Source organism: Hemiscyllium ocellatum, chromosome 19, assembly GCF_020745735.1.
Source record: "Hemiscyllium ocellatum isolate sHemOce1 chromosome 19, sHemOce1.pat.X.cur, whole genome shotgun sequence".
Lineage (NCBI taxonomy): Eukaryota > Metazoa > Chordata > Chondrichthyes > Orectolobiformes > Hemiscylliidae > Hemiscyllium > Hemiscyllium ocellatum.
The window spans coordinates 4,974,964-4,999,454 of record NC_083419.1 but is presented as its reverse complement, the minus strand read 5'-3'; the positions used below and the strand labels follow the sequence as shown (position 1 = coordinate 4,999,454).

At 45.9% G+C, this 24,491-nt stretch overlaps 1 protein-coding gene across 1 annotated transcript in view; it reads right to left on the bottom strand.

Moving 5' to 3' along the window:
• Positions 1–24,491, bottom strand: part of slc17a8 (solute carrier family 17 member 8) — a 70,531-nt gene that overhangs the window by 16,445 nt on the left and 29,595 nt on the right. The window contains exons 4-8 of the mRNA XM_060839211.1: positions 20,730–20,844; positions 17,736–17,823; positions 8,625–8,711; positions 5,585–5,727; positions 1,293–1,442 (exon numbers count right to left, since the gene is read on the bottom strand). Coding sequence (XP_060695194.1) covers positions 1,293–1,442; positions 5,585–5,727; positions 8,625–8,711; positions 17,736–17,823; positions 20,730–20,844 — 583 coding nt within the window. The remainder of the gene's footprint in view (positions 1–1,292; positions 1,443–5,584; positions 5,728–8,624; positions 8,712–17,735; positions 17,824–20,729; positions 20,845–24,491) is intronic.

The following is a 24,491-nucleotide window of genomic DNA, read 5'->3' as shown; positions in this document are numbered from 1 at the left end:
CTGTATCCAAATGGTGAGTTCTCCCTTTTTCAGTGAGATCTAACTTTTCTAATCAGTCTCACATGGGGAATCTTGTCGAATACCTTACTGAAATCCAGATAGATCACATCTACCACTCTGCCTTCATCAATCCTCTTTGTTACTTCCTCAAAAAACTCAAAGTTCCCTCCCTAAGGGCATCATGGTCTACTGAGAGCACATGGACTGCAACAGTTCAAGAAAGCAGCTCACCCCTACCTTCTCAAGGGCAACTAGGGATGGGCAAGAAACAATTGCCCAGCCAGTGACACCCACATTCCATGACTTAATAAAAACAGTTAAATCTCTGGCCTTAGATTGCTGACGTTCCCCATTCAAAGTTGTTATTTATCTGATAAACATGAATCTATTGAGTCTCCCCCACTGAAACTGCAAAGAAGTCCATTTTTCCTCTTAACGAGCCCCTAACTTTGAGGATGTGACAAAACATATTGATGAAGGTAGAGCAGTGATGTGGATTTTAGCAATGTGTTTGATCAGGTTCTCCTGGTAGGCTCATTCAGAAAATAAGAAGGCATGGGATACAAAGATGCCTGCCCGTCTGGTCACAGAGTTGGCTGGTCCATAGAAAACAGAGGGTGATGGTAGATGGAAAGTATTCAGCCTGGAGCTCGGTGACCAATGGTGCTGAGCTACCTCCCTGCAGTTCACCCACAGTGCTATTCCGGGTCAACAGGATTATGCGTGCCATCGTTGTTTCCAGGGTCTTGGTCATTCCATTTTGTGGCAGCATTTAGGAGCTAACCACTTTACTATGGTGTCACACGTAGGTCAGACCAGGTAAGGATGGCAGATTTCCTTCCCTAAAGGACATTAGTGGGCAACTTTGGATCTTTACACCCACTAATAATGGTCACCATTAGATTGGGTTTTATCCCTTTATTTATGATTTAAATTCAAGGTGTCTAAAGTTATGAAAGTTGATTGTCAACCATAGTGTTTCCTTTTTATACCTTGGATGCTAGAATCCCTGACTAATCCCTCCAAACTCCTAATTGTGAACTATAAATCTTTCCCAGTCTTGTCAAAACCTGGGCAGAATCAGCTTGCAGTATATTTATTTCCATTGAACTAAGGGACTTGTCAGACCCCAATGCATTAAAGATGTTCACTGTCAAGCATGTAGCCAAACTATCTTGTGGATATTAGATGCAGGTAATCCGCCAGGCAATGTGAATCAGGCATTCCCTTACTGACAACGCCAGCCTCCAGACTGAAGTGTACATGAAACAGAAGATTGACCTCTCACTCACCTTGCTGATGGGGAAACCAAACACCTCCTCAAAGTAGGCAGGCTGGCTGATGAGCAGCAGGTAGAAGGTCCAGCTCCTGCAGAAATTGGCCACAACAATGGCGTAAACGGGCATGGAAGTGAAGAACTTTAACCAGGGGGTCCTGAATTTCTGGGAGAGAATTAGAGAGGTTACAGTCAGTGACCATACATCCGTGCAACGAACCAACGAATAGTTCCCAGTTAGGGAAGGATTTTTAAAAAGTCTTTATTTATTCGCAGAATGAGGGTGCCACTGGCTATACAGCATTTATTGCCCATCCCTAATTGCCCAGAGGGCAGTTTGAGAGTCAACCACATTGCTGTGGGTCTGGAGTCACATGTAGGCCAGACCTGGTAAGGATGGCAGTTTCCTTCCCTAAAGGACATTAATGTACCAGGTGAGACTTCCCAACAATCAGAAAATGATTCATGGTCATCGTCAGACTCTTAATTCCAGATTTCTTTTTATTGAACCCATATTCCTCCACCTGCCATGGCAGGATTTGAACTGGGGTCCCCAGTTTAACAGGAGAAAGTGAGTACTGCAGATGCTGGAGATCAGAGCTGAAAATGTGTTGCTGGAAAAGCACAGCAGGTCAGGCAGCATCCAAGGAGCAGGAGAATCGACGTTTGATTCTCCTGCTCCTTGGATGCTGCCTGACCTACTGCGCTTTTCTAGCAACACATTTTCAGCTCCCCAGTTTACAGCCCAGCAATAATACCAGTAAGCCATATGCTTCCTCACATCTAACTGGAGTAGCAGTGTGAAACAAAAAAATCTAATGCCTGTTCACTGAAGACACAATGCATTGACTTTACAAAGGAGTTTTAGATTAGATTGGATTCCCTTCGGCCCAACTAGTCCACACCGACGCTCCGGAGAGTAACCCACCCAGACCCAATCCCCCTAACAAATGCATCTAACTCTATGGGCAATTTAGCATGGCCAATTCACCTAACCTGCACATCCTTGGATTGTGGGAGGAAACCAGGGCACCCAGAGGAAACCCACACAGACACAGGGAGAATGTGCAGACTCCACACAGTCACCTGAGGCTGGAATCGAACCCGGGTCCCTGGTGCTGTGAGGCAGCAGTGCTAACCACTGAGCTACCATGCCACCCCAAAATAGAGCTTCAATTAAGCACAGTGAGCCTGAAGTGATTTGAACAGGCAACCTTCTGTCTGGAGTCAGAAAAGCACCTGCTGTGCCACAAGCCCACGTGTCTGAATGCGAGTTCCTAGCTGGAGTGTGTATGATCGTATCCCCAACATATATTCTTTCTGTTCCCACCTCCACCCACTTTCATCAAGTTATGACAGATACTAATTTCTTTACCGTCATCTTAATCAGACCTTTTATTTTTCTTTAATTTGTACAAATGTCTTCAGTCTGCATGTGATTAGCTGCTCATTATATGTATGACAGCCTTCAGATCTCCAGCAGAGATTAGTCACTGCGTAGAAGAATAGCAATCTGGACAGAGTGTGGTGGTGAAGGACGTAAACATCTTAATAAACAAATGAGGCATTCTCCGAAGAAAGCATTGTGCATTTATATAGCACCTCTCACAACACCTCAAAGTGCTTTATAGCAATATAATGCAGTCTATGTTGTCATATTGAGTACTTGGCAGCTAATAAATGCACAGCAAGGTCCCACAGACCACATTGTGATGACCAAATCATCTAATTTAATATTGCTAAAGAAATAAATGTCATCATGGAATCCCTACAGTGTGGAAACAGGCCATTTGGCCCACCAAGTCCACACCCATTATTCTACATTTCCCCTGACTAATACACCTAGCCTACACAGCCCTGACCACTATGGGCAATTTAGCATGGCCAAGTCACCCTAACCTGTACACCTTTGGACTGTGGGAGGAAACCCACACAGATACAGGGAGAATGTGCAAACCCCACACAGACGGTCACCCGAAGCTGGAATTGAACCCAGGTCCCTGGCAGGCAGCAGTGCTAGCCACTGAACCACTGTGCCACCTTTTATTGGCCAGGTCATCTCTCAGATTAATAACTTGAATCTTGTTGAAAACAAAGGCACATTGCTGAAGGTTTCTCATTCATCAGGATAAATGCAAGAATGCCAAATGTCAAACATTCCCAACAACTTATACTACAGGAGAGAAGTGTTGACAGGTTAGATCTGACTTATTGCCATGGAGAAAGCAAGTGGTTCTCTATTTCAAAAAATGCTGAAGGCTTGAACACATTCCTTTGCTTTGAGAGAATAAGACCCTGTATACAGATGCATGTCACTTCTAGAAAGTGTACCTGAACAATGTTATGAGCTTGACTGATTATGTCGGTTATTAGCATAGTTATTCATACCTTCAGGATTATTCAGTAGTTTTTGGAGATAACACTAGCTACAAAAGACACATGTGTCAAGGTGTTAGCGCTGTTCATAAACCACACAACCCCATCTGTAATACTGCTCAGGGCACTGCAGGAGATGCCTTATGGCTCAGTCAGTAGCAGCCCGGCCTCTGAAAACCAAACACTTTGGCTTCAAGCCTGACTCCAGCATTTATTGCCAGAAGCATCCATTGGGCACTCCAGCCTAGTTCTTCATGGCCTCCGTAGTTCTTTAGGATGAATGTGTGAAAGCAGGCCATTCAGCCCAACTGTCCTATGCTAGCGTTCATGTTCAACAAAGCTTCCTCCCGAACTCCTGCATTTCAAGTTACCAGTATGTCATTTTATTTCTCTCTTCCTCATTGGCTACCTAGTTCTCTGTTAAAGGCATTCACTTCTGACCTCAACCACTCCCCATGTTCACAAATTCCACATCGGAACTACACCCTTCATGGGTTTCTTCTGCATTTCGTACTGGAATTAGCAGTGACCAAGTTATTTTCATGAGACCCAATTTCAGGCCAGTTTTAGCCGCATTGTATAGTCATACAACTTGACAGAAATTCATAGGGGGTCCATCATCCTTGACTTTCGAATAACAAGAACACTAAATCTGCTATATTGAAAATCTTGTAGAATTAATTCTAACTTACGTAATTGCAGCTTAAACATGTCCCAATGGTACAGTCTCCAGGACTCAACATTTAGCTCAACAACTCACAACATGAATCCTGTCTCCATTTGATTCCATCCCTTCCCCCATTTCACCCCAATGCCCTGTTTGCATGGAATTGCTTCCAGCAAAGTTAAGCTATTTTTGATTATTCACATCTGCCATTAACACCTATTATGAATCCAAATCTTTCCTCTGCTACCAGTTACACTCCCTTGGCCTTTTGATCTGGAAACCTTCACCATCTACTGCACTTGCTTCACCTCATCCCCCGTTGCCAATACAAACTAACCATCATTTCCAGCCCCTTTCATTTCTGAAGGACAGTTATACTGGACTCGAAATGTTAATTTAGTTTCTCTCTCCAAAGATGCTCCAAGACCTGTTGAATTTCTCCAGCACTTTCAGTTTTCATCACTATGGTAGATAGTGCATTGACTGCCCAATTTCCCCATGTATTTGACACAATTGTCCAAAGTTAACATCATCATCACGACCTCTGGGTGCAGAGGTTAGAGTGTAAGAACTGAGCAAATCTGTCACTTGGGGATAAATAATGGGTTGTAATTTCCTCCTGACTACTTCACTCGAACAACTCTGTACTCCTCCAGTTCTGGCCTCTTGTATATCTCTGATCTTCACTGCTTCACCACTGGTTACTATCCCTGCAGGGGAGTTGCTGGCATTATAGGAATGTCACTGGACTAATAATCGAGAGATCAAAAGTTCTGAAGTTATTGGTTCAAATCCCACCACTACAGTTTCATAAACTTTGAATTCAAGTCATGAATCTACAGTATAAAGTAGCCTTAGTAATGATGATCACGAAACTCAAATTAATCATCTTAAAAACCCATTGGGTTCTCTAATCTTCCTTGAACAAAGGAAATCTGCCGTCCTTACCTGGTGTGTCCTATGTATGACTGAAGACCCACAGTAATGTGGTTAACCCTTTGAAACAGTTCAGTAAGCCAGTCAGGAAAATAAGAAAGGGCAACAGATGCTGGTTATGCCCATATCTCAGGAAACAACAACTTCTCACTGTCTCTCTTTGAGCAGGAATTTGGTTAGGCACTCCAATATCATCATATGTCGCTCTGTGTCAAATTCTTTCAGACTTACACACCAGTGGAATGTTTACAATTAACAATGTTGTAGGTGCTATGTGAATGCATCTCAGGGCAGTTGTGACTGACTTGGTGTCAGATGCATCAGCTCACCTGTGCTGCGTTGATTAGACTGGACCTTTCCCCAATACTGGTCTCGATGTACGTTCTCTCCTCATTCGTTATTGTTGGGTGCTTTGCAGGACTCTCATAGGCAAACAGCAGCCAGAATATGTACCATATCATTCCAAACATTCCTGCAACATTACAAACAAGGTGTTACTGTATCAGTCAGCAGTGGGAGTGGGCCGTAATCCAGAGACCAGGCCCAGTGCTCTGAGCATGTGGGCTCATGTCACACCACAGCAACTAAGACAATTAAACTCAGCCAGTCAGATCTGGAATCATAACTTCAATCTCAGTAATGATGACCATGAGATTATCAGCAAATGTGGTGAAAATCCATCTGGTTCACCTGTGTTCTCTAGGGAAGGAAAAACCAAAAGACATAGGAGCAGAGTAGGCCATTCAGCCCATCAAGTCTGCCCCACCGTTCAATAAGATCATGATTAATCATCTTCAACTTCACTTTCCTGCCTTTCTCCCACAACCTTTGATTCTCTTACAGATTAAAACCTGGAACATACGTAATGGCTCAGCCTCTACAGCCCTCTGCTATAAAGAATTCTACAGATTTATTATTCTCTGAGAGAAGACATTCCTCCTCCTCCCTGTTTTCAATCGGCGACCCCTTATCCTGAGATGAAGGCCTCTCTCTCCACAAGCAGAAATAACCTTTCCACATCTCCCCTGTGGAGTCCTTTCAGAATCTAGCACGTTTCAATAAGGTTTGCTCTCATTCTTTTAAACTCCAATGAGTATAGGCCCAACCTATTCAACCTCTCCACATCAGACAGTCCCTCCATCCCCAGGATCAGCCGAGTGAACTTTCTCTGGACGTTCTTGGGGCCAGTCTATCTTTCCTTAGATAGGGATCCAAAACTGTTCATAGTACCTCATCTGTGGTCTGGCTGGTGCCTTGTATAGTTTTAGCAAAACTCCCCTATTTTTATACTCCCTCTGAAATGAAGGCCAACACCCTATTTGCCTTCCCTATTACCCACTGAAATTGGATGTTTGCTTGTTGTCTTTGATGTTTGAGGCCTCCTAAATGTTTTTGTGCTTTGTAACTTTCTGTGGTTTTTCTCCATGTAAATAATATTCAGTCCCTCTGTTCTTCTTGCTGTTTCTATCATGCACGCAGCTTCAGACCCATAGCAATATGGTGGATCCATACCACCCTCTGCAATGGCCAAGCAAGCCACTCAGTTCAAGGACAATTAAGGATGGCAGTAAATCTCTTGCCTCGATTGACCTTAGCTCCCGAGGCCAGTTCAAACTGGTCACAGATTCTCATGAGTTTGCGCACTGACAGCAGATCTGAGCAGAAAACACTGATGTTGTCCATATACAGGGAGGCCCTAATCTGTAGGCCTCTGTTGCCTGGATTAGTCACCCCTCGCTTCCTGATGGAGTAAATGCTGGCCCAGCCAGTGACACCCACATCCCAGGAAAGAATAAAGAAATAAAAACATCCTTAAGGATATCTAACTGCTTCACAGCGGTTCTCTATTCTCTGAGAGAAGGTGGTGTACCCAAAATCCAAACCATCTTTGTTCTTAAACAATGTCTGAATCCTGATTGGCCCTAGCTTCCTCCATCAATATAGATAGAATCGAGTTCATCTTCTTATTGTTTTAATGGCCAATCACTTACCTTTAAGGCTGCATGCCTTTGAAGAGTAGTGGCCCAAATTGTGGCCCCCACCCTTTGGTGTCTATGGTGTTTTAAACTGGGAAATAGCCCAGTGTCTCTCTTCTGCACCCTTTCCAAGCCGCATCATGTGGGGACACCAAACTTGCTGTGCTTATTAAATTGGAACCCCCTCAACATATTGTCCAAGTATAGAGGTCATGGACCATTAGCACAGAGCTGTACGATCAACCGTAATGTAGGACTGAGCCTGTGTCAGATGGATCAGCTCATCTGGACTGCATTTATTAGACTGAGCCTTTCCCCAGTACTCACCTCGCTAAATGTTCTGTGTATGGTTAGGTTTTGAATTCAGCTCTGAGTTACTACAAGGTGACAGACTGTTGTAGAATTTCAATAATCTGACACATGTTTTTGTGAGGAGGAAACCTGCCATTCTACCCCGTGTGGAGTTACACGGCTCCAGGCCTGTGTTGGGTTTTCATGGTGGGGCCTTGGGAGATGCTGTTATAGGAGCTTTGGTAAGTCACTGTAGTGAATTCTTCATCCAATCTCAGTGGCTCACAGAATGGGTTCCACTGCCTTAGCGAAGGCGGCGTTTGGTATGCTTTCCTTTATTGGTCAGAGTATTGAGTACAGGAGTTGGGAGGTCATGTTGTGCCTGTACAGGACATTGGTTAAGCCATTGTTGGAATATTGGGTGAAATTCTGGTCTCTTTCCTATCAGAAAAATGTTGTGAAACTTGAAAGGGCTCAGAAAAGATTTACAAGGATGTTGCCAGGTTTGGAGGATTTGAGCTATAGGGAGATGCTGAACAGGCTGGGGCTGTTTTCCCTGGAGCGTCAGAGGCCTTATAGAGGTTTATAACATCATGGGGGGCATGGATAGGGTAAATAGGCAAAATCTTTTCCCTGGGGTGCAGATGTCCAGAACTAGAGGGCATAGGTTTAGGGTGAGAGGGGAAAGATATAAAAAAATCCAAGGGGCAACTTTTTCACACAGAAGTTGGTGTGTGTATGGAATGAGCTGCCAGAGGAAGTGATGGAGGCTGGTACAATTGCAACATTTAAAAGGCATTTGGATGGGTATATGAATAGGAAGGGTTTGGAGGGATATGGACCAGGTGCAGGCAGGTGGGATTAGATTGGGTTGGGATATCTGGTCGGTATGGATGAGTTGGACCAAAGGGTCTGTTTCCGTGCTGCACATCTCTGTGACTCTACGACTGCATCACACCACCTCTATTGTGATGAAGCTCAATACCAGAGTGCAAGGCTTGTAAAAGTACCAGGGATAGCTTCCTCACTGCCCACGTATACCCCTCCCGCAGCAGCTGGAACCCGGAATAACATGGTAACATTTTGGTTTAGCTGAACTTACCATAGACATAAAAGACTGAAGGCCAGCCTTTGTACTGGACCAACAACCCTGCCAGTGGCATTGCCACAACAGCTCCAGCGTAGGAACCTGAGGAGAACATACAATGAGAGTCAGTAACACACAACCCAGAGAGACCGCTTGTTCAATACTGAGACTGATGGCCAGTTGAAATACCACTCCCACTGAAGCGATGCTGAGTGGGAATACTGAGTGGCCTGCATAGAGTGAATACTGAGTGGCCTGCATAGAGTGGATGTGGAGAAGATGCTTCCATGTGTTGGAGAGACCAGGACCCAAGGACACAGCCTCAGAGTGAAGGGACAATCCTTTAGGACAACTACAGGTCAACCATGTGACTGTTGAGTCTGGAGTCACATATGAGCTGAGGGGGTAATTGAGAGAAGTTACTGGCAGTTGGTCACTCCTGAGGCTCAGGATAAGGATAGATGGGTTACAGTTAGGGGGCGGAAAGGGGACAGACAGACAGTGCAGAGCTCCCCTGTGGACATTCCCCTCAGCAATAGGTATACCGTTTTGGATACTGCTGGGGGGGAATGACCTACCTGAGGAAAGCTATAGTGGTCAGTTCTCTGGCACTGAGCCTGACACTGTGGTCCAGAAGGGGAGGGGGCAGAATAGAAAAGCGCTAGTGGTAGGAGACTTGATTGTTACGGGACATTTTGTGGTCAGGATCGGGATTCCTGGAAGGTTTGTTACCTCCCTGGTGCCAGGGTCCGGGACGTCTCTGATTGGGTGCATAAGATTCTGAAAGGGGAGGGCGAACAGCCAGAAATCGTATTACATATTGGCACCAATGATATAGCCAGGAAAGGGATTGAGGATATAAAAGGTGATTTCAGGGAGTTAGGATGGAAGCTGCAGAGCAGGACAAACAGAGTAGTGTTCTCGGGTTTACTACCGGTGCCACGAGATAGCGAGGCGAGGAACAGGGATCGGGCGCGGCTTAACACGTGGCTGCGCAGCTGGTGTAGGAGGGAGGGCTTCAGATATGTAGATAATTGGGATGCCTTCTGGGGAAGGTGGGACCTGTACATGAAGGACGGGTTGTACCTGAACTGGAAGGGGACCAATGTCCTGGGTGGGAGGTTTGCTCGAGTGGTTCAGGAGGGTTTAAACTAGTATGGCAAGGGGGTGGGAACCTGAGCTATATACCGGTGGTGAGAGTTGATGGAGATGAGGCAATAGCAAGAGGTAACGCAGCCAGTGGGAAGGAATTTCCTGGGAAAGAACCAAGGGATGGGTTAAAGTGAGTTTGCTTTAATGCAAGGAGTATCAGGAATAAAAGTGCTGAGCTTAGAGCATGGATCAGTACCTGGTGCTATGATGTTGTGGCAATAACACAGACATGGGTTTCTCAGGGACAGGAATGGTTGCTGGATGTTCCAGAGTTTAGAACATTTAAAAAGAATAGGGAGGGGGGAAAAAGAGGAGGGGGTGTAGCACTGCTAATCAGAGAGGGTATCACAGCTACAGAAGTAACCATTGTCGAGGAGGGTCTGCCTACTGAGTCAGTATGGGTGGAAATTAGGAACAGTAAGGGAGCAGTCACCTCGTTAGGGGTTTACTACGGACCCCCAATAGCATCAGGGAGATGGAAGAAAGCATAGGTCAGCAGATTTTGGAAAAGTGTGAATGTAGTAGGGTTGTTGTAATGGGTGACTTTAACTTTCCCAATATTGATTGGAACCTCCTTCGAGCAGATGGTTTGGAAGGAGCTGTTTTTGTAAGGTGTGTTCAAGAAGGTTTCCTAACCCAGTACGTTGACAGGCCGACGAGGGGAGAGGCCATTTTGGATTTGGTGCTCGGCAATGAGCCGGGGCAGGTGTCAGCTCTTGCAATGGGAGAGCATTTTGGTGATAGTGACCACAACTGCCTCACATTCTACATAGCCATGGAGAAGGAGAGAAACAGGCACAATGGGAAGATATTTAATTGGGGAAAAGGAAACTATGATGCTATCAGACGTGAGTTGGGAAGCATGGACTGGGAGCAATTGTTCCATGGAAAGGGCACTATAGACATGTGGAGACTGTTTAAGGAACAGTTGTTGCGAGTGATGCACAAATGTGTTCCTCTGAGACAGGCAAGAAGTGGTAAGATAAAGGAACCTTGGATGACGAGAGCGGAGGAGCTTCTCATCAAAAGAAAGAAGGCAGCTTATGTAAGGTGGAGGAAGCGAGGGTCTTGCTCAGCTCTAGAGGATTACAGGCAGGTGAGGAAGGAGCTCAAAAATGGTCTGAGGAGAGCCAGGAGGGGGCACGAAAAGGCTTGACAGGAAGGATTAGAGAGAATCCAAAGGCATTTTACATATATGTGAGGAATAAGAGAATGATCAAAGAAAGAGTAGGGACGATCAGGGATAGCATAGGGATCCTGTGTATAGAGTCTGAGGAGGTAGGGGAAGCCCTAAATGAGTTTTTTGCTTTTGTCTTTACTAAAGAAAAGGACCTTGTAGTGAATGAAACCATTGAGGAGCAGGTAAGCATGCTGGAACGGATAGAGATTGAGGAAGCTGATGTGCTGAAAATTTTGACAAACATTAAGATTGACAAGTCGCCAGGGTCAGACCAGATTTGTTCTCGGCTGCTTTGGGAAGCGAGAAATGTGATTGCCGTTTGTGAAGATCTTTGCATCCTCGCTCTCCACTGTAGTCGTTTCTGAGGACTGGAGAGAGGCAAATGTAATTCCTCTCTTCAAGAAAGGAAATAGGGAAATCCCCAGCAATCACAGACCAGTAAGTCTCACGTCTGTTGTCTGCAAGGTGATAGAAAGGATTCTGAGGGATAGGATTTATGACCATCTGGAAGAGCATGGCATGATTAAATGCAGTCAGCACAGCTTTGTGAGGGGCAGGTCATGCCCCACAAATCTCATTGAGTTCTTTGAGGATGTTACTAGAGGAGTTGATGAGGGTCGAGCAGTGGATGTGGTGAATATGGACTTCAGCAAGGCATTTGATAAGGTTCCCCATGGGAGGCTCGTTCAGAAGGTCAGGAGGAATAGGATACAGGGAAATTGAGCTGTCTGGATACAGAATTGGCTGGTGGACAGAAGACACCGAGTGGTAGTGGAAGGAAAATATTCTGCCTGGAAGTCAGTGGTGAGTGGTGTTCCACAGGGCTCTGTTCTTGGGCCTATACTCTTTGTAATTTATATTAATGACTTGGATGAGGAGATTGAAGGATGGGACAGCAAGTTTGCAGATGGCATAAAGGTTGGAGGTGTCGTTGACAGTATAGAGGGCTGTTGTAGGCTGCAGTGTGCCATTGACAGGGATGCAGAGATGGGCTAAGAGGTGGCAGATAGAGTTCAACCTGGATAAATGCAAAGTGATGCATTTTGGAAGGTTGAACTTGAAACTTGAGTACAGGATTAAAGACAGGATTCTTAGAGGAACAGCAGGATCTTGGTGTGCAGGTACATAGATCCCTTAAAATTGCCACGCAAGTGGACAGGGTTGTTAAGAAAGCATATGGTGTTTTGGCTTTTATTAACAGGGGGAATTGAGTTTAAGGGCCTTGAGATCTTGTTGCAGCTCTATAAAACTTTGGTTAGACCACACTTGGAATACTGCGTCCAGTTCTGGTCACTCTATTATAGGAAAGATGTGGATGCTTTGGAGAGGGTTCAGAGGAGGTTTACCAGGATGCTGCCTGGAATGGAGGGCTCATCTTACGAAGAGAGGTTGATTGAGCTCGGACTTTTATCATTGGAAAAAAGAAGGAAGAGAGGGGACCTAATTGAGGTGTACAAGATAATGAGAGGCATAGATAGAGTTGATAGCCAGAGACTTTTTCCCAGGGCAGAAATTGTTAACACAAAGGGTCATGGTTTTAAGCTGGTTGGCGGAAAATATAGATGGCATGTCCGAGGTGGGTTCTTTACGCAGAGAGTTGTGGGAGCATGGTGATCTGATTGCCTCATGGTGACTCTCACTGAGAAAAACTCGCTATTTCCAGGTTTTAAAACTAAAATCAAAATCTCAGACTTCTGGAGTGGGATATGACTCACGTTCTCTGTGTTACTAACCCACCGACAAATGTCGGTGAGTACAGAGGGCTGGTTTGCAATACCAACAGTGCGGGTTCAATTCCCATCCCTGGCTGAGGTGACCATAAAGGATTCTCCTTCTCACCCTCTTCCCTTGCCTGAGGCACGGTGACACAGGTTAAACCATCACCAGTCACCTCTCTCACAAGGGAGCAGCACTACGGAGGATTGACTAACCTAGTGACAGAACCAACATACGCCTGAACCGATTTCTCACACAATCCTTTCACCAGAGTAACTTCCAAACAGATCCCCTAAATTACTGAAATCACTCATCAATGTTGTGCTCTATTCAGCATTAAATGAACTGACCATTTAGAATTAGTGACTGATAGAGGAGGCCAATCAGCCCATTTTTTCTGTACTCAGCCCTTTGACAGAGCTGTGCAGCTGACCTTACTCCCTCTGTTCATTCCAGTTGCTCTGAAAATCAGTTAAGGCTATAGGTGCCTTCTTCCATGGCTTTACCGCAGCCTCCACACACCAGGCCTTGTGATCACATGGTCTGCTATTACACACAACCCATTGTTAGCCACTAATTGTCCACTAACAGCTATTCATTCTCCCAGGCTGATCATTATCCACTCCTTTATCTGTCCAACAACTGCTCTCCTCTCTCTTAGGGCTCTACCTCCATCTATCATTTACCCCCTACCCACTCCCCCACCCTATCTTCTGCATAAAAAACAACTTTTTCCATCTACCATCAGGTCTGAGGAAGGGTCATTGGAAACATTAACTCTGCTTTCTCTCCAGAGATGCTGCCAGACCTGCTGAGGTTTTCCAGCAATTCCCGTCATTGTTTCTGATTTCCAGCATTCGCAGTTCTGTCAGGTTTTTAATGGCTTCCTGTTGTGTCTTTCTCCGATGCCCTTTTGAAAGTTCTTATTGAATCTTCGTCGCCATCCTTTCAAGCAACACTTACCCGATCCAAACAAGTCACTGAGTGAAACATGTGCCCCTCTTCATGTGCTCTCTCTGACCAATTACCTGAAGTCTCTGACCCTCTGGTACCAACCATTCTGCTACAGGAACCAGCTTCTCCTCATCTGTTTTATCAAAACCATTCAGTATTGGCAACACCTCCATCTAATCTCCCCTTAACCTTCTCTGATCTTCTTCTGATATGTTCATGGGCTTCCCTGGCTGAGTCAGTGTTTATTGCACTCTCCCTAATTGCCCCTTGAACTGAGTCACTTACTGGGCTATTTCAGATGGGTAGTTAAGAGTCAATAATATCAAGAGATACATGGAGGCCAGACCAGGTAAGGATAGAGGATTTCCCTTCCCAAAGGACATTAATGAACCAGATGGGTTTAACAATTTAACTCCAGATTTTAAATAACGGTTAATTCAAATTTCACCAGCAGCTGTGATGGGATTTGAACCCATCAAGTAGGGGATACTATCCTGTAATGATACCACTACACACTGTCTAAGGAAAACAGCACTGCCTTCTCCCATCTCTCCAAATACTGAGGTGGCACAGTGGCTCAGTGATTAGCACTGCTGCCTCACAGCACGAGGGGCATGCATTCGATCCCACCCTCGGGCGACTGTCGGTGTAGAGACTGTACATTCCCCCTGTGTCTGCGTTGGTTTCCTCTGGGTGCTCCGGTTTCCTACCAGAGTTCAAAGATCTACAAGTGAGGTGGATAGGCCATGGGAAATTGCCCATAGTGTCCAAGAGTATGTAGGCTCGATAAATTAGCCATGAGAAATGCAGGGTAGGGGGTGCGATGCTTGTCAGAGGGTCATGTGGCCTGTTTCCACACTGTAGGGATTCTATGATTCCATAACTGAAGCCCCTCATCCCCCAGCACCTCAGCATTGTTGGCAAAAATGTGATGGTAACGGAGCTAATGCAAGCTGGATACCCATCAGAATTCTTTCAAGACTTCCCTGGAAAATATTAAATATTTAAATTTGGTAACTTCATAATCTCAAAGCGCCTCCATTGTTCACTAATCTGACCGAGTTGATTAGATTGGAAGGAGCTCCTTGTTTGGGTGTGCAGGACCTGTATTAAAGACTTCCGTTATGAGGCAACATTAATATGTCGCTATAGCAACAGGAGCTCCTTCCTATCAGATATCTGTTGCTAAATGAACATTTGCCGCGCGTCTCTGCATTGTCTATCGACAGCAGGGCTGGAAATTAATCGTACACCGCAGCTCACTGTCAGAGATTGCTGCGTCAAAATGGCTGAGCTGATAACATCACCAGCTTGCTGCTTATTTCGCTCAAAGCTCCAAAACTAAACTTCCCTCCCGACAGGTTGCATTTTGGTAAACTCTGAGTACCGTTGCAATTAACCCTCATAATTCCCTCAAACTGTTAGTACCAACAGTTGACTGTTAAGGGAGCAGCCGTGACTTGCTGTGGGGACAAGGTAGGATGTTCTTGGAAAGGTCGGTGCAGTTTCAATGGGCCAAATGGCCTCGTTCCACACGTAGGGTTTCTATGATTCTAAAGTGAAGCAGAGGCAAGTACTGAGGGAGCACCGTACTGTTGGAGGGTCAGTACTGAGGGAGTGCCGCACTGTCGGAGGGTCATTGCTGATGGAGTGCCGCACTGTCAGAGGGTCAATGAGAGAGTGCCACACTGCCAGAGGGTCAGTGCTGAGGGAGCGCCGCACTGTTGGAGGGTCAGTACTGAGGGAGTGCCACACTGTCGGAGGGTCAGTACTGAGGAAGTGCCGCACCGTCAGAGGGTCAGTACTGAGGGAGTGCCACACTGTCGGAGGGTCAGTACTGAGGGGGCGCCACACTGTCAGATGGTCAGTGCTGAGGGGACGCCGCACTGTCGGAGGGTCAGTGCTGAGGGGGCGCCGCACGGTCAGAGGGTCTGCTCTAAGAGTCATCTTGACTTAAGGTAAGTGGATTGTGCTCTGGGATGGACTTTCTTTTCTCTCAGCTCGGTCACGACCGACTCGACCACATGATGGCGATGTCTCTGTCACATCATGATCTCATTACTGTCCACCTTCCTCCAACTTCTGTATTTTAATCCTCTTCAAGGGAGCCTGGAGATTGCATCCTACATTCTTTAGCATTGTCGATGAATTCTGCAGAATGGCATGTTAATTTAGGTAAATGTGAGGCGTTGCATTTTAATGGATCAAACCAATGTTAGGGGAGTGTTATTGAACAAAGAGATTCAGGGGTACAGGTTCATAGCTCCTTGAAAATGGAGTCCCTGTTAGATAGGATGGTGAAGAGGTTGTGGCATGCTGGCTTTCATTGGTCAGAGCACTGAGTACAGTAGTTGGGATGTCTAGTTGGAGCATGTACAAAACATTGGTGAGGCCACATTTGGAATACTGTGTGCAACTCCGGCAGCCCTACTATAACAGGGATATAAAAGGATCCTATTTGGACTGGAATGTTTGAGTTCTTGGGAGAGGTTGGTTAGGCTAGGACGTTTTTCCCCTGGAGTTTAGGAGACTAAGTGGTAGTGACCTTTTAGAGGTCTACAAAATCACGAGATTTTGTAGATAACCAACAGCTTTTCCCAATGGTGGGGAGTCTAAAACTAGAGGGCATAGGGTTATTATGGTGAGAGGGAAGAGATCCGAAAGAGTCCAGAGGGGAGATTTGTTTCTTACAGAGGGTGGTGAGTGTCAGGAATGGGTTGTTAGGGTAGTGGTGGAAACGAGTATAAATTTTGACATTTAAGAAACATTTGGACAGGTAAATGGGTGGTACAGTTATGGGGAGGTATTGACCAAACGCAGGCAAATAGGACTAGCTTAAATTGTGAAAACTGGGCAGCAGGTACAGTTTGGGCTGAATGGCCTGTTTCCACGTTGTAGACCTTTATGACTCTGTGACTAATCGATGAGACGGTAGCGAATCTTTGGAATTCTCTCCCCTGGGGTGTACCATAAACACACAATCATTGAGTAAGTGCCAGATGAAAAGTACAGGGGGAATCCCTGACTTACAAACATTCGCAAAAGCAATTCCAAACAGAGGGGGTCTTACATATAACTGTGGCCTGCACTTACAAACAGCTATTTTATATTGGCCTGCATTGTCATCCAGCTAGCAAATGGTCTCACAAACAAAACCCAGGGACTGGCTGTGATAAACTTCTACAGTGCTGTTGTGTTACCATAGTCATACCAGACCAGAGGGGCTGCTCTCTCATTAGAGAGAAGTGACTGGTGGCGATTTAACCTGAGGGCCACCAGACCTCAGGTGAGGAAAGAGGTTGAGAAGGAGAGTCCTTAATGGTAACCTCAAACTGGTAATGGGAAATTAACCCACGCTGTTGGCATCACCCTACACTGTAAACCAACAATCCAGCCAACTGAGCTAAACCAATCACCTCCAGAGGGTACGGATGGTGCAGAAAATGAGGTCAATGATCAGCTACGATCTAGAAAGGTGGAGGGCAGGCTTGAGGAGCTGAATTGTCTACAGCTGGCCTACACTGAAATTAATAAAATCCTTCAAGGGCTTGAGAGAGTAGACACTGTTTCCCCAGGAGAGAGACTCTCGGTTTAGAGGGGTATTACTTTGAAAGGAAAGGTTAACCATTTCGGGCTGATATGGGTTAAAAAGGTCTTCAGTCAAAGCTGTGTAACTTTGGAATTCTCTAACCTGAAGAGCTTTGGACATTCAGTCATTGACCACATTCAAGAAAAAGGCCAATAAATGTCTAGCTATTAAAGATATCAAGGAGGATAGTAGGGGGGGGGAAGAGTGGCATTGAGATCAAAGATCAGCCAAGGTCGAGAATGACAGAGCCAGTCTATCCCTTTTGCTGATCTCCACAAAGACTCCAAACCCAAACTAAAGTCTCACAAACTTGTGGTATATTCATCACTGGCAAATAATTCTTCGATTCTCATTAAGAATCAGCATTATACAGTTTAAAACTCATGGAAAACCTTCCGAGGCTGAATTTAACAACCTACGTAGCCTACCATTTCTCTAACACTGGTTACAGCATGCCATATTCAGTACACCGTTGCTAATGAGGAGGCAAGAGCTTGGCTTCTGACACAGAGACAGTAAGAATACTGACACTGACCACAGAATGACGTCGTAGCCAATCGACTCCGTTCAAGTGGTGGGGCCCACATGCTCCAAAGCCCGTGACATGCTGGGTAGGTGACTCCCTGTAGAGAAACAATGGACCATTCATATCCCTTTTGGAAATGGAGCACAGTAATCATTAGAACAATATCACTGAAGCGCAGAATTGGAACAGTGCAAAAGGAGGCCATTCGGCCCATTGTGCCTGTGCAGCTGATTAGGTAGGCAGCATCACCTTGTGACAATCTCCTGCTTTATCTCCACAGCATACTGTTTTTATCCAAATAGTCATCCAATGTCCCCACTGACTGTCTCAGGTGAACCTACCTCCCCCACATCCCTAGGCAGTGCATTCCAGACGCTCACTTATCGCTGAGTGAACTTTTAATTTTCTCACATCGCCCTTATTTCACTTGCACATCACTTTAAGTCCGTGCCCTCTCATTCTTGCAGGAGCAGCTTTTCATTATCTGCCCTGTCTAGCCCAGCTCATGATTTTGAAAACCTCCATCAAATCTCCTCTTCTCTCCAAGGGAGAACAGTCCCAAATTCTTTAATCCTTCCATGAATAGGAAAAGTTTGGAGGGATATGGGCCAGGAGCAGGCAGGTGGGACTAGTTTTGTTTGGGATTATGACCAGCAAGGACTGGTTGGACCAAAGGGTCTGTTTCGGTGCTGTACAACTCTTTGACTCTATCATCTTCACTGAAATTCCTCATCCCTGGAATCATTCCTGCAAATTCCTTTTCTCCAATGTGTTCACATTTTCCTATAATGTGGTACCCACAGCACATGCAGTACTGCAGCTGAGGACTAACAAGAACTCCCAGTAACAGAGAAAAATTACACACCATCCTGAATTGGACATAAATTAGGGTCAAAATCGTGGAATTCCCTTCCCAAGAGTACAGCGTGTAACTATGTCACATGTACCGGGAAGGTTCAAGAAGGGATCTCAGTACTCAAGGATGGTTAGGATGGTCAATAAATGCAGGCCTGACCTGAAATGTCCACATCCCAAGAATTAAGATTGAATGTAGTTTGTTGAAGGACTATTGCAACTTGCATAGATTGTAGCTTTCAGTGTGATTGACACTTTAAGCTACAAGGAAACCTGGTCATACAGAAGGCATTGAGTCAGCCCAGAACGAATCAAAGCCTTGGACGGGATGTCATCTGTGTGGAGGCAACAAATTCCACAGAAGTTCATCACCACCTTCTCAAACGATGGCCGATAAATGATGACCCTGCTGGCTGACACCCACAACCCATGACTGAATCTTATTTAAAAAGCACAGAATATGCTGCATTTTGGAAAGGTACAGCCAATTCACCTAACCTGCACATCTTTGGACTGTGGGAGGAAACCGGAGCACCCAGAGGAAACCCACACAAACACGGGGAGAATGTGCAAACTCCATACAAACAGTCACCCAAGGCTGGAATCGAACCTGGGTCCTTGGTGCTGTGAGGCAGCAGTGCCGCTTGTTCCTGAGCATCTATTGCCCTTCTCATTCTAGATGGTGGAGGCAGCACATTTGGAAGGTGCTATCAAAGGAGCCTTGGTGAGATACCACAATACATTTTGAATATAGAATGCATTGTTGCCTCTGTGCACTGGTACTAACGGTGGCAGATATGGTGCCAATCAAGTGGGCTGCTTCATCCTCATGTCAAGCCTTTTGAGTGTTGTTGGGGCTGTGTTCAACTAGGCAAGTGGGGAGTATCCCATCACACTCCTGACTCATGCCGTGTAGATGGTGGGCAGGCTTTGGAGAGTCAGGAGGTGAGTTACTTTTTGAACTTTGTGCAATCATCAGTGACTATGCACCCACCCCTCCCCCGCACCTTATGATGGAGGGAAAGTCATTGATGAAGCAGCTGAAGATGGTTGGGCCTAGGACACTACCCTGAAGAACTCCTGTAGATGAGATGACAGACCTCCAGCAACCACAACCATCTTCCTACGTGACACACAGAAACAGAAATTGCTGGAGAAACTCAGCAGGTGATGAATTTGAGATTAGATTCCCTCCAGTGTGGAAACAGGCCCTTCGGCCCAACAAGTCCACACCAAATCTCCAAAGTGCAACCCACCCAGACACATTACCCTCCAAATGATGCGCCTAACACAATGGGCAATTTAGCGCGGCCAATTCACCTGACCTGCACACTTTAGACTGTGGAAGGAAACCGGAGCACCCAGAGAAAACCCACACATACACAGGAAGAATGTGCAAACTCCACACAGATAGTCGCCCGAGGCTGGAATTGGACCTGGGCCCTGGCGCTGTGAGGCAGCGGTGCTAACCACTGAGCCACCGTGCTGCCCAGTCTGACAGAGAGAAACAGAGTTAATGTATCCAGTCCAGTGACCCTTCTTCAGAATTTTGTTTGTGCTCGGTCTTCAGCCCAGCTCTCGGGAGGGGCAGGGAGGGAGTGGGATATCATTATAAGCTCATCCTATGATCCACAATGTGAAGTTAGCTCCTCCTGAAACATGGAGCCCTGTCTCTGGAGCCTCCAAACAGTCTGATAACCTAGCTGTAAGTTTCAGAGGAAGCCCAACTTTGGGTAGTTCTTGGATCAATGAGGTTACAGTAAAGGAGGCCATTCAGCCCATTGCAATGTACTAGTTCTCCGACAGACCCATTATTGTCTTCTTGTCCCTACTCTTTCTCCATTCAGTCCATTATCCATTGGAGATGTAAGTGAATATCCCCAGGAGATGTAAGTGAATATCGCCAACAGCACCAGACAGGAAGGGGCACTAAGTTTGGCATTTGAATGTCAACACAAGTCAAGGGAAATTTCATTCTAGGCTTCTCATTTTTTTGAAATTGAAATGGCAGAGGAGGAGGGGACTAGGAAAAGTCATAGTTCACCAAGAGAAACCTCAGTCATCCATGCCCCTGAGCTGTCTCACTGAAAGGACAATGTTTTATCATCACAATGCCTGGCTGTTTTTAAGTTGAGTTAGAGTACCTACCTCCACGAGACCCTGGAGTATCCTCACAAACAGGACACAGCCAAAGTGTATTCTTGCTGCGGATGGAATGAGCATGTTCAATGTGGATGTCAGGAAGATCGCAGCTCCGAAAACTCTAGGATTAAAAATCGTAAGCAAGACCATCAGACCATAAGACATAGGAGCAGAAATAGACCATCTAGCCCATCAAGTCTGCTGTACCATTCAATGGCTGACCTGAAAATCCACTTTTTTCCTAAAGCCCTTGATTTTAAATCTATCTCAGCCTTGAATATACTTAATGACCCAAACCTCTGTGGTCAAGAACTTCACAGATTGCCTACCCTCTGAGAGCAACGATTCCTCCTCGTTGCTGTCATCAGAAGGTGACCCAATATTCTGAGGTGCTTCTCCCACAGGGAGAAACAACCTTTCCCCATCTATCCTGGAAGTGTCTGAAGAATCATCAAATGTAACAGGAGTTAGATCATCGTCAGCGTGAAAGAAAAACACTACAGATGCTGAACATCTGAAACAGAATCCGAAATTGCTGGACCTGGCAGCATCTGGGGAGACAGAAAGAGATGTAACGTTTTGTGTCTGGTCTGACACTTTCTGAGAACATCGGTTGTAAAGCCGTAGAGTTAGACAGCTTGGAAACAGACCCTTCAGCCCAACCACTTCATGCTGACCACAAGCTAGCCCCATCTGCCTGTGCTTGGTCCATATCCCTGCAAACATCTCTTGGAAGTAAATTGAGAGTTAAATCTGAATCTCAGGAGCAGCTGCGAAATCCACGTTACTCTCAGTCCATGATTTCAGAATCAGTCATTGTTGTTAAGGTTCGCTCTGAGTATAAGCTTCACTAATAACTGTGCCCCATATAAAGCACCATCCAATATCATTGTTCATTGATCTTTTCACTTTAATGTGCAGATTGTTGGTGAAACAGTTGAAAGCTGATGGTATTATTAGTTCAGATTGAAGGGACTGGAATTAGCTTGTGACTTTATCTCGATACGAATTCAGCTTCCTCACACCCCAGGGTAGTGATGCTTTGCAGGTCAGTGCGCTGATGGTGGAATGACCAAAAGCCCAGATTTTGATTGGGGCAGGTTTGGCGAGCAAGAAAAAGGGGATTTGATCCCCCTCCCCTCCTCTCTGTTCTACTTCACAGTCTGTGTCCTTGATCTCCACACTCAGTTGGCAGGGAAACACTATATAGAGACTGCAGGTGAGGAGCCTAGTTAGTGTTATTGGAGCATGAGGGCAGTGCCAACTCTTCAGACAAGGGGGGTTGTGGTTCACAGTGCCAGGGATGTGCAATCGCCAGTGCAATTGTGTCTGGGATGCCCCTTGGATCCTGGACTGGGGCGTTCCCTCACGGGAGACATGGGAGAAGCTGGGGATGAGAGGGGGGCATGGCACCATTCCAATTTCTCTCCACCCACAAGCAGCGCAAAAAACCCCAGAGATCCCCATCCTGGGCTTCAATCTGAATGAAAGGTTACAACAGGAAACATGCAGCATCATTGTCAAATTCAAATTGCCAACGCCCCCCAACCTGAGAGAAGGTTTGTCACCTGACCCTTCCCCATTCCCCCTCCATTAAAACCCCAAGTGGTTTGGACTGGGCTCTGGACTCGGTCCATGACAATGGGCCCAGGATTGTTCCAGGTCTCACTCTCAGAATCCTATCAGCTGGAGGAACAAGGGGAGCAGACATAGGAGGCCATTCAGCCCCTCAAACCTATTCTATCTCTCAATCAGATAATGGCTAATTTCTAACTCGACTCCTTGCTTTGACAGGCAAAAGGAAGCTGAAAATGGTGTGTCAGTGGTTAGCACGGCTAACCCACAGTACCAGGGATCCCGGTTCGATTCCACCCTGAGGTGACTAGGTTTGCATGTTCTCCCATGGTCTGCATGGGTTTCCTCCCACAGTCCAAAGATGTGCAAAAGAGAAAATGCTGGAAAATCTCAGCAGGTCTGGCAGCATCTGTAAGGAGAGAAAAGAGCTGACGTTGTGAGTCTAACTGACCCTTTGTGCAAGTTTGGTGGATTGGCCTTGGGAAATTGCTTTACAGTGTCTGGGGTGGAGTAGCCATGGAAAATGTGAGGGTGTGGGGCTGGGTGGGATACTTTTCGGAAGGAGGGTGTGGACTCAATAGGCCAAATGGCCTCATCTCACATTCTATGACCCAGCCTTGAAATCTCCAATTGACCGGCAGTGTCCTTCTTCAAGAAAGGATCTGAAGATTGGTTCACTACACTCAAAACGTTACCTTGCTTCCTCTCTCCACAGACACTGCCAGACCGAGAACATAGAACAATACAGCGCAGAACAGGCCCTTCGACCTCAATGTCGCGCCAACGCGTGAACTATTCTCAGCTCGTTCCCCTACACTATCCCAAAATCATCCATGGGCTTATCTAAGGATTGTTTAAATCTCCCTATGTGGCTGAGCCAACTACATTAGCAGGCAGGGCATTCCATGCCCTTACCACTCTCTGAGTAAAGAACCTGCCTCTGACATCTGTCTTAAATCTATCACCCTCTCCATTTGTAGTTATGCCCTTGCGTACAAGCTGACATCATCATCCTAGGAAAAAGACTTTCACTGTCCACCCTACCTAAACCTCTGATTACCTTGTATGTCTGTATCAAATCCCCTCTTAACCTTCTTCTTGCCAATGAGAACCAGGTTCAAGTCTCTCAGCCTTTCCTCATAAGACCTGCAGAGTTTCCCCAGCATTGTTTGAGTTTATTCCCAGTTTCACAAAACTGGTCTCAGAATCTTCCCCCCCAGAAATGTGTAACCATCAAATCCCGAGAAATCAAAGGGAGTGGCTGGGCCAGCACAGGGCAGTGTACTGTTACAGATGTAGGAATCAGTGATGACACGGATAGGTCAGTAAATTAACCTCAGGGTCAAAAAGTGTGGCACAGGAAAAACACAGCAGGTCAGGCAGCATCCGAAGAGTGGGAGAGTTGACATTTCAGTCAAAGTCCTTCATCAGGGCTCATGCCCAAAACATCGACTCTCCTGCTCCTTGGATGATGCCTGACCTGATATGCTTTTCCAGCACCACACTTTTCGACTGACTGTCCAGCATCTGCAGTCCTCACTTTCTCCAAATTAACCTCAGGGTCCAATACCAGCCCAGTGTTGTGAGCAGTCTGGTTCACTTTCAGACCCTGGTCAGTAAGGGAGGTCCCATCAGTAAAGGTGAGGGAATGGCATCTGTGACAAGTATACTTGAAGGAAAACAATGGGTTAACTCTTAGCTCCATGCTGTCCTTGCCCAGCTGTTAAATGAGGTCACACCCACTTACCATCAATGAAAAATCATCGCAGGGTGAACCGTGTTTTAAACACCCCCCAGGGAGGGATTCAGGACACACATCCACAGTATCTGGCACACAGTGAGCAGAGTCTCTTAAGAAAATGTTCAAAATAAATCTGAAATGAATGAATGAATTACAAATTTCATTCTCAGCTGCTTTTCCAATGTTGCCTTCAGCTGAGAGAAAGAGAGCAATATTTACCATTACACTGCAAGATGTGGGCCATTCAGCCCATCATATCTGCTCCAATATTCAATGAGATTGTGGCTCATCTGTTCATCCTCAGCTCCGCTTTCCTCCCTTTTCCCCTTAACCTTTGACTCCCTTGTTGATTAAAACACGATCTGTCTCAGTCCTGAATGTACGTAATGACCCAGCCTCAACACCCCCTGTGGCAAAGAACTCCACTCCCCTCTGGGTGAAAACATTCCTCC